This window comes from Tachyglossus aculeatus, chromosome 14, assembly GCF_015852505.1.
Source record: "Tachyglossus aculeatus isolate mTacAcu1 chromosome 14, mTacAcu1.pri, whole genome shotgun sequence".
NCBI lineage: Eukaryota > Metazoa > Chordata > Mammalia > Monotremata > Tachyglossidae > Tachyglossus > Tachyglossus aculeatus.
In genome coordinates, this window is record NC_052079.1 from 40,562,200 (window position 1) to 40,574,663 (window position 12,464).

Below are 12,464 nucleotides of genomic sequence, written 5' to 3' on the forward strand. Positions count from 1 at the left end.
TCCACTAGGCCATCCTGTGCTTCCGTTAAGCTTTCATTGTTTTCACAATTATTATCATTAACTCTACTTATGATTTTATCCATTAAATTAGATCTTTCAAAATGAGCATATTTCACGCCATTTTGACATTGGGTATTGACAGTGGCTGTTACTAAAAAATTATCTGTGGTAAGATTACATGTTTGGGGTGGAGTTTTGACATATAATAAATTTGTTGCTCTCCCAGCAAAGGGAAGTTTGAGGGAATGAAATGCAGCATTCGAGGATATAGGATTCTGAAATTTAAGCTTCCTAGGGCGTGCACACATAAAGGGACATAAAGAAACTTTCTTATACACAAACACTTAAGGGTCTTCTGCAAAGAACAGAACAGATGGGATTATACCATCCCATCTATGTACTTTTCCAAGTACATAGTACAGTGTTCTGCACATTGTAAATGCTCAATAATACCATTGATTGATTTATCCGCATGAGCAGAATGACACATAAATACTGTGATGCAGAAATAAAGACATACAGAAAGTGAAGATATTCACACAAAGTGATCAACAGCATATCAAATTTACTTAAATCACATTTGCTCATAACAAGAAGAATTAGAGGAGTAGTGTGGCCCAGTGGAAAGAGCAGGAGTCTGGGAGTCAGGCGACCTGGCTTCTAATCCCAGCTCCACCATGTCTGCTGTGTGGCCTTGAGCAAGGCAGTTAACTTCTCTGAGCCTCAGTTAACCTCATCTGGAAAATGGGGGGATTAAGACTGTGCGCCTCACATGAGACATGGATTGCGTCCAACCTGATTAGCTTGAATCTACCCCAGTGCTTAATACGGTGCCTGGTACATAGTAAGGGCTTAACAAATACCGTTTAAAAAATAGCATACTATTCTAAGCCAGTGGTTATACCATAAATTAGTGGTATAAATTCTGATTTTATCAGCATTGAAAACCAACTGTGTGCATGTCTGTGGTAACCTAACCTAATATTACGATAGGGTTCTTGGAGAGTTTACTCTGTTGCTTGGGGTTTGGTGGTTGGTACTCTGCCTGTGCTTGCTGTAGAAGGGGCTTCTTTCTTTATTCTAATATTTGTAATTGTGTGATCTGATCACCTGTCAGTGCAATAAATTAAGTTACATCGTATGTATGAGGAGTTGTTTTAAAGCCTGACTGGAAGTTCATAAATTCTTATTTAGTTCTGCCTAAACAGTTTTTGCAGATAACTTGGGGATCGTTTAGTGGGGCGACATAAACACTTTAGTGTGCGTAAGTTAAAACAGCCATTAGTTTTATATTAGTATATGGCTTTCTAACATGTCAATGCTTGACTAGAGCTATTCTCGAACTGGACTTTCTGAGACTGTCTGGACAAGTGGATCTTCAAAAAGCGGACCTCTTCAGGCATTAACTAGGGAGTCTACAAGAGTGTCAAGAAGAACTCCAAGGAAAAGGGTGATGCAAGGCTTATTGCACTTTAGAATTGGTTTTGTCAGATCGGCAGGGGCTTAGTTCTTTGCATTTATTGTTTTTGTTTTGTTTTTAAACTAACAGGTGGAAACTGCAGAACAGTTGCGTGTAGATGGTGCAGTAATTACAGAGAATACTCCTATAGCTGAAACTATAAAGGCTTCAAGCAACGAGACTTTAGTAAATATATTTAATAAATTATGCAAGTGGCATTCTTCTGTAAACTACCCTATAATTAAAACTGGGGGAAGACTGTGATTCTTATAGATTTTAAGTTTATATGCTGTTAAAGGATATTTTTATTCCTAAACATGAATCTATTATGCAAAACACAAATTTTATAAGCACAGTTAATTTAAAAAGTAGTGTGTTAATAATGAGCTTAATGCTGGGTGAAAAATCCTCAATACTGCAAAGTATTTTGTCAGAAATAATTTTGGGAATTACTAAAACTGAGTATATGCAGTGCTTAGTTAATTTCCTAAAGCTTTACTCTTTCAGGGCAAGTTAAATGTTTTTTTATATTTAGCATGTATATATAGTGTAATTTTCTGAACTTTTTTTGTCAATGTTTTACTTGGCTAATTGAGTCTGAATAATTTGAATCTTGGCAGGTTGTCAATAGGGGGACTGGAAATATCAAGCTTGCAACTCCTATTGTGTCACTCAGGGAATTCTCAGACATACCCAGAAGAACACCAAAGAAATCATTGGCGAGAGCTGAAGTAAATAAAGTTCAGAACGATGCTGTTATTGATCCTTTTGGGCAGGAAATAATTTGTATTTATTTACTGGAGTGGGAGTTAGTAGGACCTTTTTTAAAGGGTGGCATAAGAATATTCAGCCCAGGGAGGGATTGTTGTGTTTTGCTTCAAGGAGAGTTCTCCTTTTGGATGAATGTTCACTACAAAGAAACATTTGCATTTTACTAGTAAAAGTACATTTAAGTGTATTGCGGCGAAACTAACATGACTATTCTGCTGCTTCGTAATTCTTTAGTGTCACTTGGCAGAAGGGGGAGTTTTTTTGTGCTGTCTATTGCAAGACTTTTTGTCATTGAAATTTGTACATTTTTAAAGATAGTCTAAAGTTGTTGGTTTTGAGGTAACCTCAAGATTTTGAGTTGATTTGTTGCATTGTTTTACCATGAAGTGTATATGTTGATCATGCATCATCATTATTAACTGTGCATGATTCAATATGCTATTACATTTATTTTTTAATAGAGAAGTTTAAGATTTTCCTGAGGGCATAAAGGATATCCACTGACTTATCGGGAGGGATTCTTAGATTATTCTCCACATGACTGGACTACTGTTTATATAGGCATTGTTTTTGGCTGGGTTAAGATCTAAATTGATTTTTAAATAATGGCCGTTCTGGTTTTCTCTCTAACCTATCTTAAACGATCACTATTTACACTGAACACACAGAGCCCCTGTAAATTATATTTCAGTGCCCTTAAGTTCCGATCGTAAGAGGAAATAAGTTGTCCTTGCAAAGTTATCAATGTTACTCATAATATCTAGTGAAATGTAGACGTGTTAGCTGTCTTGATTACTTTTTTTGAACCCTCTCGCTGTATATATGGTGGTAACCACATAATAACTTAACACTGACAGAACTGGAAGAGAACCTAGAAGACTGGTTAGTTTTACCCAATTGTTAAGACATTTGGGCAATGTCATTAAAAATAATTATATTTCAGTTATAAACTGGGAAGGGATTTTATCATTAAAATTGAGGTGAAATAAATTTTCACTTGGAATCCCCTAGGGGTGTGGCCATATTAAAAAGTCTCTCTGTGATTATTATATATGAAATTTTTAAGGGAATTTTCATCTTATTTTCTGCAGGTCGAAGAAAAAACATTTACAGAGGAAAGAAGAGTTGAAAGGGATATTCTTAAGGAAATGTTTCCCTATGAAGCATCAACACCAACGGGAATTAGGTATTCAAATATCTATTTCACAGTTCCTGCATAGAAAGGTCACAGTGCTTGTTTTCACTGGTGCTCTAGAGCCTCTGAATTTATAAAATAACTGCAGTAATTTTTCCATAATTCCTAAGATCATGAACCTCTTGAGGGCCAGCAACTATCATGCTTACCTTTTTTTTTTTCTCCAGTACTTCAAACTGCGGTTAATCCGCCCCCCCCACCCCCCCAAATGTGCATAATAAATGTTCTCACTACTAAACATTATTCCTAAGAGCAGAGGCAAGCTTGAAACTGTTCCCCACCAAAAAATGGCTCTGAAAATCTGAATTCACCACCAGAATCATTTAAAAATATGGGATGTCCCAAATATTGCCTTTTCTCTGACCAACTTTAGCACCCCTAGAAAGAGACTGCGTTTGCCCAGATGTTGCCCAGATATTTGTGTACCTCAATATCCTTTTTTTAAAAATGAAAATATTACATGGTGCTCTTTCATTTGATGACCTATTTTAATTGGAACTCTCAACAAGGTTATTAAAAAAGGCACAATAGGAAATCCGTTTCTAGTGCTCATTCACATAAATTGCATAAGCAAATAAGCAATACTTGGAGTGGAGATCTTCACCGTTCCTGGGATTTGACATTCACACCCAATGTTGTACCAGTTCTAGCTAGGTCTGTGGTGGCAATAGGGTGACTGGTTTGGTTTGTGGCAGCCCATGAGATTTAGAGGTCTAGACTCTAGACTGCGAGCTTATTGTGGGCAGGGGATATGTCTGCTTATTGTTATATTGTACTCTCCCAGGCGCTTAGTACAGTGCTCTGCACACAGTAAGCACTCAGTAAATACAATTGAATGAACGAGGTCCTGATTTTTAAACAGGTTCTGCTCTCCGGCTTTCTGTTGTGCCATTTACTTGTATTTGCCAGATGATGTGGGAGATTAGAAAATGGAGTTTTTTTATGCAACCCGTTTTAAAAAATGCTAATTATTTAAAGCAACCCCTTTTAATTTGTTTTTCTCATCCTACAGTGCTAGCTGCCGCCGACCAATCAGAGGAGCTGCTGGTCGACCCTTAGAACTCAGTGAATTCAGAATGGAAGAAAGTTTTTCATCGAAGTATGTTCCCAAATACGTTCCCCTGGCAGACATGAAGTCAGAAAAGACAAAGAAAGGACGTCTGATTCCCATGTGGATAAAAATTTTGCTGTTTGTTGTTGTGGCCATTTTCTTGTTCTTGGTCTATCAAGCTATGGAAACCAACCAAGGAAATCCCTTCTCTAATTTTCTTACTGATGACTCCGAGGTTCAGGGACAGGCTAAATGAGCTGTCCATATGGCACATCCAACTTGGTCTCCTATTTTAAAAAACTGTAGAAAGAACTTCTCTGTCCTTTTGTTGGCTCAAGAACAACTTACAAATAATGTGATTGCAGCTTGATAAATGTAATTGGAAATTCAAGACAGTACAACTGGACTCCATTTAAATATTTTGGACTGTGGACTTAGGAGATCACTTTGTGCCATACATAATCTTTTTTTAGATCTCGGGAACTTTTTTGTAGGCTTTATTTTTTTAATGTGGACATCTTAATCCATTTTTGAGAAAAATGTATATTTGTTTTTGTGGAGATGAGGCAACATGTTAGAATAATGTGAAGCTATATGTCGAAATGCTTTGAATTCATACAGAAAAGATATTTCTGAAATTCTTTCTCAGACAAAATCGTAAGAGAAGCAAGTCAAAATCAAATGCAGGGTAGGGAGGACTTTATTCAAGATGCTTTCCTTAGCTGCAACTGAGTTTGACTTTTCATTTACGGGAGAAAGTACAGCAATGTCTCTTCTGTAGAAAACTGTAACTTTTTAGTACTGTGTTCGTGTAATCCTGTTGTGCCCATTTTTGTAACAGATATCCTAGTATCATGAATTCTATTAGTAACTTTGACCTAAGCATAGACTTGGTTTTTAACTGAAGTTCTTTTAGGTAAACCTACATATGTAGAAAGCTGTTTAATGGTGAGGCATAATTGGCGACATAGATGTAACTTTACTGAGGAACATTTGCGTATGATGTCTTAATTTGCTTCCAAGATATTTTCTTTGATTAAATTTTTTTACATCAAGTGTTTGGGGAAATTTCATTGTCTTTACCTACTTGCTTCATCAAAGGACTCATCAAAAATATATTTCCAAGTCTTTTGCTTAATGTAATCTGATAAAACATGTACTAGCTATAAGCAAGGTGCAAAGATGTTTCTTTTTTAAAATGTATATTTACTTTTCTCAGATGCTCCATACAACTTTTGAATTTTTTTTTTACTCTTAATGTGAGGAGGGCATTATGCTGTGTGTGTTCACGTACTAGTTCAGTTACTTTTTGCAGCTGACTTTTATTCTCTTAATCAAAATTTACCTCATCTATAACTGGGCAAAGCCTTCAAGTGAGATTTCGGTCAAATCATGTAAAATATGTCAAAATTAAAACTTACGCACTTAAGTTTAAAGCTACCATTTGCCATACTGCACACCATGCTCTTCAAATTAAAACATTTTTAAAGACAGTGTATTATAAAATATGACCACATTCCTAAGCACTAAATTCTGAGCTGGACAAAAGATAATCTAATACTTCATTTTTAAGCAACTTGCAAACATTTCATTTGCTGTTCATTCAAGAAAAAAATGAGCAGGCATGGGAGTGTGGCAGACCCCAGCCCTTGGAAAGAAATTGCTTAACTATGTCAGATTGCCTATGTGCATATTAACTCCGGGTGAGTTTGGGATTTGGTGACAACTCCATGCGTATTTTATTCTTAAATTGTATTTTTCAGTTTTCATGTTTAAATCTTGGTTTCATTCTTTAAAAAACTGTAACAAGATACCTTTGATGTTTTAAAATGTGGGGAAAAATAAATGATTTTAACATTTATGTAAGGTATATTCTCTCAGATAGAAAATGTGTCCTAAAATGAAGAGGTAGGACAAGCTGAGACCTTTAGTCAAAGTGAATATAACATGTACTAGCTCTTTTGTGGTTCTGTCTTATGCCACTTGAGTGTGTCCCTGTAGTAAACGTAAAGCGTTTCTTTTTAATTAAACTGTAGAAGCAGTAGTGAGATCTTTATGGTATTTGATTAATAAAAAAATAAATGACGTAGTTCTTGTCAGCGGATTAAATGCTTTTCATTTAGCACAGCAAACCTTTCGATCGACTGTTAAATATTTTCTTATAGGGTATTTATGAATTATCTAAGTTTTTTACTCAAGCACTTGTTGGGTATTGTTAGCTTTCACCTCGTTTGTGGTAATAATAGAATTTCCTTCATAGATGTATAAAAATACATCTCGGTAAATAGCAAAAGTTTCTTGTAGGCTTTCGGTTCTTTTCAGATAACGTTATTCTTATTGGCGCTACAGTGTGCAAATTCCTTGGGCTTGTTGGCACTTCAAAAATATTTTCCTATACTTTTTCTCCAGTGTAAGGAATTAGGATAGCGTAGAGATTATCAACTATTTTTATTTGCCAACCAGCAACCCTAGGGGCTGCTCTTTGGGCAGGTTTTGCATTGTCTCAGCTGAAATTGCCACCAAACACTCTGCTCTGTTGCATGCAATTGGCACCAATTTCACAGCATTTGATCACAGTATTTAGCAGTTTTAGGGGCCCTGTGGATGCCAATTGGGGTGTGTTTTACTATGCTAATTTATTTACCTCTCGAGTTTTTAATTCATGTGGTTCATTGTGTTAACAGTTTTAGATATTCTGAATTGTGCTTTAAGAAATAATTTGATTGCAACCAATTAATCAGTGGTAGTTTTTGAGCGCTTAGTGTGTGCAGAGCACTGGACTACTTCTGAATTAGTAGGTACCTGTGATAGTTTACATCTTTCACATTGTGATCTTAACTCTTTGGAATTAGTGTGTTTGCAGTTTAGAATTTAATTATTTAATTTTGAATGTAAAGCAGTACTAAACTTTTAAGATTCGGGTTTGGAAACAGTCTAATGCAGGAGGTAGAGCTTCACCGTGGTCAAGAAGTCGATTCAGAGAAGGCTATGTTCTGCCCTAACAAAGGATGCCCAGGCACCCAAAAGCCATGAATCCTGTATCAGTATCCAGCATTCCTACTTGGCTAGTATTAAAATTTAAACCCCTCTGTCTTTTCTCACTAATTATTTGGCCAACCCTTCCAGCAAAGTTCCGATCCTTCACAAAACACTTCTTCCCCATAACAGTGTTGTCAATGCTATTTATGTTGAAAATCTTAGTTCCTTGAGTATAAGATGGGTTTTCCCCACAAAATTAAATCACAATAACATCACTTCCATTCAAAATTAATTCTCCGTATCCAATGGTGTGGGTACCTGGCCCCTTTATTTGTACACAGATGTTTTCCTGTTTGTGGTGTTGTGGCAGAATAATGCTTTCAACAGATGTCAGCGCTGACTGCAGTGATATGTTACAATTATCTTACACTTCGAGTTTATAATCACTTGCTTCCACTGAATCTTGTTCCTTATGTTTAGATGCCACTAATTACTTTACATTTCTATTAACATTTAAGGCAGCAATGCTTTTTTTATCATAAACTGCATTTGAGTGCCTACTTTGTGTACACACTTTGAAATAAGGTTAGATAACAGGTATAAGTTGATGGAAAATTTGGAACAGGAACAAATAGTACTTCCTAGTTAACTCTTAGAGCTTGTTTTAGCAAATAAATGGTGACACAGCATACTGACATTTAAAAGAACATTTTTCTCTTTGTTTAGAAAATAAGGGTTTTTCATTGACGCTGCATTATGCTTAGTGTGTTTACATTGTTACCAGGATACATTTTTAAAATGTTTACTATGTGCCAGGCATCGTACTAAGTCCTGGGGTGGATACAAAATCATCGGGTTGGACACAGTCCACGTCCCACGTGGAGCTCATAGTGTTAATCACCATTTACAGATGAGATATCAGGCACAGAGAAGTTAAGTGTCTTGTCCAGGGCAAGGAATATGTCTGCTTATTGCTATATCGTAATAATAATGATGGCATTTATTAAGCGCTTGCTATGTGCAAAGCACTGTTCTAAGTGCTGGGGAGGTTACAAGGTGATCAGGTTGTCCCATGGGGGGCTCACAGTCTTAATGCCTATTTTACAGATGAGGTAACTGAGGCAGAGAGAAGTTAAGTGACTTGCCCAAAGTCACACAGCTGACAATTGGCGGAGCTGGGATTTGAACCCATGACCTCTGACTCCAAAGCCTGTGCTCTTTCCACTGAGCCACACTGCTTCTCTCCCAAGTGTTTAGTACAGTGCTCTGCACTGAATAAACAATAAATATGACTGTATGAATGAATAAATGGTCACAGAGCAGACAAGAGGCAAAGCCAGGATAAGAACCCAGGTCTTCCGACTCTGAGGCCTGAGCTCATTCCACATGCTCTTACAAGAGTCAATGACCAAGTGAGTTGTGGAGTAGTTTATTCTGTTGATAATTATGCCTTAGAGTAGAACGTATTTTGGGTAATGTTAATCCTACAATTGATTCCAGAAAGGTTTCTGAGAATTGTATACCTTGTAGATTAGTCTGCTTAAAATCCAAATGAATAGAACCCAGAGTGATCAAAAACTAACGTAAGGGTACCTATCTTTGAAATTATAAATCCCCGATAATAGTGTTCAGTGACCTCTTCTGAGAATTTTTCAGAGTAGGATCACCTTTCCAGTAATGTTCAAGTAAGTACCTTTTTTTATGTGGCAGTCATTTACTTACCTAACGCTCATCTGAAGAGAAGAATGTTTACTTTTAGGTCTTTTTCATAAACGTATGAAAGATGCAAATTGCTGCTTTTCTTAAACATTTTTGGTATTGTCAACCTGAGGTTTTCATTTTATTTCCATCCTGGACACACACTTTAGTAATGTGTAGGGGAAAGAAAGGACAGGTTGGAGCCCCCAAGGAATGAAATGTGTTGGGTGGAGCTGGTTTTGGATTTCGGAATGGGCAGTGGGACTGGTCTTGAGACGTAATAGGCCACCGAATATGTGTGGTGATGTTCTTTCCACATGAAAATAGAAGTGAAAGATGCGGAAAGTGAATACACTTGAGAACTAATTAATGCAAAAAGCAAGCATAAATCAGTGAAGATTGTGTTTTGTCTTCATCTGCCATTTCTTTGTAGCTTCATCTGATACACACTGCACTTAGTTATTTCTATCTGCAGTTGCAAAGATATTTCAATATTCACCAGCTGTTCAATACCTGTGGTACGGATTACATCATGGGGAATTAGCTAGCTGTTTCCCTCCTGTATTTCCAGTCCTTTGAGATCAGATTAGGTCTGGTCCAATTTCGGGCTCTTCTCCACTACAGACTCTCGTGCCCGGCTGGTTCTGATCTGAGCCCAGAGATTTGGACCTATTCGGCCAGTGGAGTGGCTTTGGACTGGTAGATGTGTGGGTCTCTTTTCTAAAAGTGTCATATCTAAGTCATCACTGACAATTTTTTTTATTTATAAGTGTACAACTGCTCTATAAACATTTTGCCTATTTTATTTTTGAAAGGAGCTTGGATTTTAAACCCGTTTCCAATGACTTTAAAATTTGCTTATAAAATGATTTAAATAGGCAGGAAACTAGTACAGTACTGCTGTGCCTAATAGCCATTAAAGGAAATATCAGTTCCGTACCAGGAAGAGCCTTTTGTAATGAAAACTTTGCAGTATGTATGTCTATCAAGAAAATAAATTTCAACTGACTATCCTAACGTTCTTGTTGATTCCTTGAGCAGAATGTATAACCTACTAAATCCCAGGTAAGGAAAGTTAAGAATGAAAAGCTTGACTATCATTTCATCCTACTGTGTTGGTTCACATTTTGTATTTTCATTTCAATGTAGCTGAACAACCATTACTTTAGGTATAGTGGGGATTTGTGATATGTATGACCACAGTTTATGTTCCTTTCTCAATTATTTGCTTTTGTGTGTTTTGACTCTTTAAGTTTCTAAGTAGTGTGTAGTCTCTGACTCCTTCAAAGTAGTGGCTTCATTTCAGTTTGTTTTAAATGGGCATGTCAGAATAGTATCAATTGATGGCATTTGTTATATTCAACTTTAAAGACGTGATTGGCCTTTTGCAGGGTGGGGACACTACTATCAAATTTCAGAAGTAATTGTTAATGACTGTCTGGTAATTTTAGCCACTCTTTTAACCTATCCTAAGCCTGGGTCAAACTCATGGCCCATCCCGTTTCCACCTTGTAACCTCCCCAGCGCTTAGAACAGTGCTTTGCGCATAGTAAGTGCTTAATAAATGCCATTATTATTATTATTATTATTATTATTATTATATAACGTTACATGTCCCCGTTGATATCCACATTATCGCCAGGAATGTATCATTGTAAGATGCTCTGGCCAGGATGACTCCTGTGTTATGTATTTGCCTTTCATCTGCAAAGAAGATGGAATAGATGATATTGAGTTTCATTCACGTGTGAAACAGCACAGAGTCCGCAGAAAAGCCCCAGTTAACGCCTCAGGAAGCTCAGAGGAGGCCAGCATCAAGTTTGGAGTTCAGAGAGTCACAAGGAGAATCCAGAAGGAGCTGGGAGATCAGGAAGATGATGGTCAATTAGCTCTGGGAGATACTTAAATAGGGCAATTTATCTCTCTGCTCAGGACCCAGACTTGAGGAGGTGGAGGAGAGCCCAGGACTGTTTCCACTGAGGGCCTGAACTCATCAGGATTCAGCTCTCGGGGGAAAAAAGGCCCAAGACCATCTGCATTGGGTGAAGGTACAAGTTGAGCTCATCAGGACCCAACCTCCGGGAGTACCCTCGACTATCTGTATTGAATGAAAGACACAAGGTGAGGATGTCTCGGTACGCGTGACCACCATGATAAGGTATGTTGATGTGTGTACAGTTACTGTTTGTTTTGGAAGAAAGCATCAAATAGAAGAAATTCACCAATGGGTGCATGTGTAGCTAAAGATGTGAGTGCAAGACTTTCAATCCTGACTGTTCTGCCCCACCCAGAGTCTATCCCTTGCTGTGCTTGCCCTGGTTTGCCGCCTTTGGGGCTGGCGTTGCTTTTGTAGCCGGAGAAAAGCCGGGGTCTGCCAGAAAACGAAGGGGGAGGGAGATTCAGCAGGGCGTGTGAAGGGTGGCATTGGGAGAGACAAAAAAGTTGTTCTCAAGCTAACATCTCTGTACCTATTATAATAATTACGGCATTTGTTAAGCACTTAGTATGTGCCAAGCACTTTTCTAAGCGCTGGGGCAGATGCGAGGTAATCAGGTGGGACACAGTCCCTGTTCCACGCTGGGGCTCACAGTCTTAATCCCCATTTTACAGATGAGGTAACTTAGACTGTGAGCCCACTGTTGGGTAGGGACTGTCTCTATATGTTGCCAATTTGTACTTCCCAAGCGCTTAGTACAGTGCTCTGCACATAGTAAGTGCTCAATAAATACGATTGATGATGATGATGATGATGAGTGCAATACTTTCAATCCTGACTGTTCTGCCCCACCCAGAGTCTATCCCTTGCTGTGCTTGCCCTGGTTTGCCGCATTTGGGGCTGGCGTTGCTTTTGTAGCCGGAGAAAAGCCGGGGTCTGCCAGAAAACGAAGGGGGAGGGAGATTCAGCGCTTAGAACAGTGCTTTGCACGTAGTAAGTGCTTAATAAATGCCATTTTTATTATTATTATTATTATTATTCAGCGGGGCATGTGAAGGGTGGCATTGGGAGAGACAAAAAAGTTCTTCTCAAGCTAACATCTCTGTACCTATTATAACAATTACGGCATTTGTTAAGCACTTAGTATGTGCCAAGCACTTTTCTAAGCGCTGGGGCATATGCGAGGTAATCAGGTGGGACACAGTCCCTGTTCCACGCTGGGGCTCACAGTCTTAATCCCCATTTTACAGATGAGGTAACTTAGACTGTGAGCCCACTGTTGGGTAGGGACTGTCTCTATATGTTGCCAATTTGTACTTCCCAAGCGCTTAGTACAGTGCTCTGCACATAGTAAGCGCTCAATAAATACGATTGA

General features: G+C 38.0%; 1 protein-coding gene across 3 annotated transcripts in view; it reads left to right on the forward strand.

Moving 5' to 3' along the window:
• The window catches only part of TMPO (thymopoietin), a 30,701-nt gene extending 24,121 nt beyond the window's left edge, over positions 1 to 6,580 (forward strand). Inside the window, exons 5-9 of one of the 3 annotated variants that reach the window (XM_038756020.1) lie at positions 1,331 to 1,450; positions 1,550 to 1,645; positions 2,080 to 2,190; positions 3,322 to 3,416; positions 4,438 to 6,580. In XM_038756020.1, the coding sequence (XP_038611948.1) occupies positions 1,331 to 1,450; positions 1,550 to 1,645; positions 2,080 to 2,190; positions 3,322 to 3,416; positions 4,438 to 4,732 (717 nt within the window). In that variant the 3' untranslated portion in view covers positions 4,733 to 6,580. The remainder of the gene's footprint in view (positions 1 to 1,330; positions 1,451 to 1,549; positions 1,646 to 2,079; positions 2,191 to 3,321; positions 3,417 to 4,437) is intronic. The other 2 variants (XM_038756021.1, XM_038756022.1) reach the window with 2 other exon arrangements.
• The last annotated feature ends 5,884 nt before the right edge of the window (positions 6,581 to 12,464 follow it).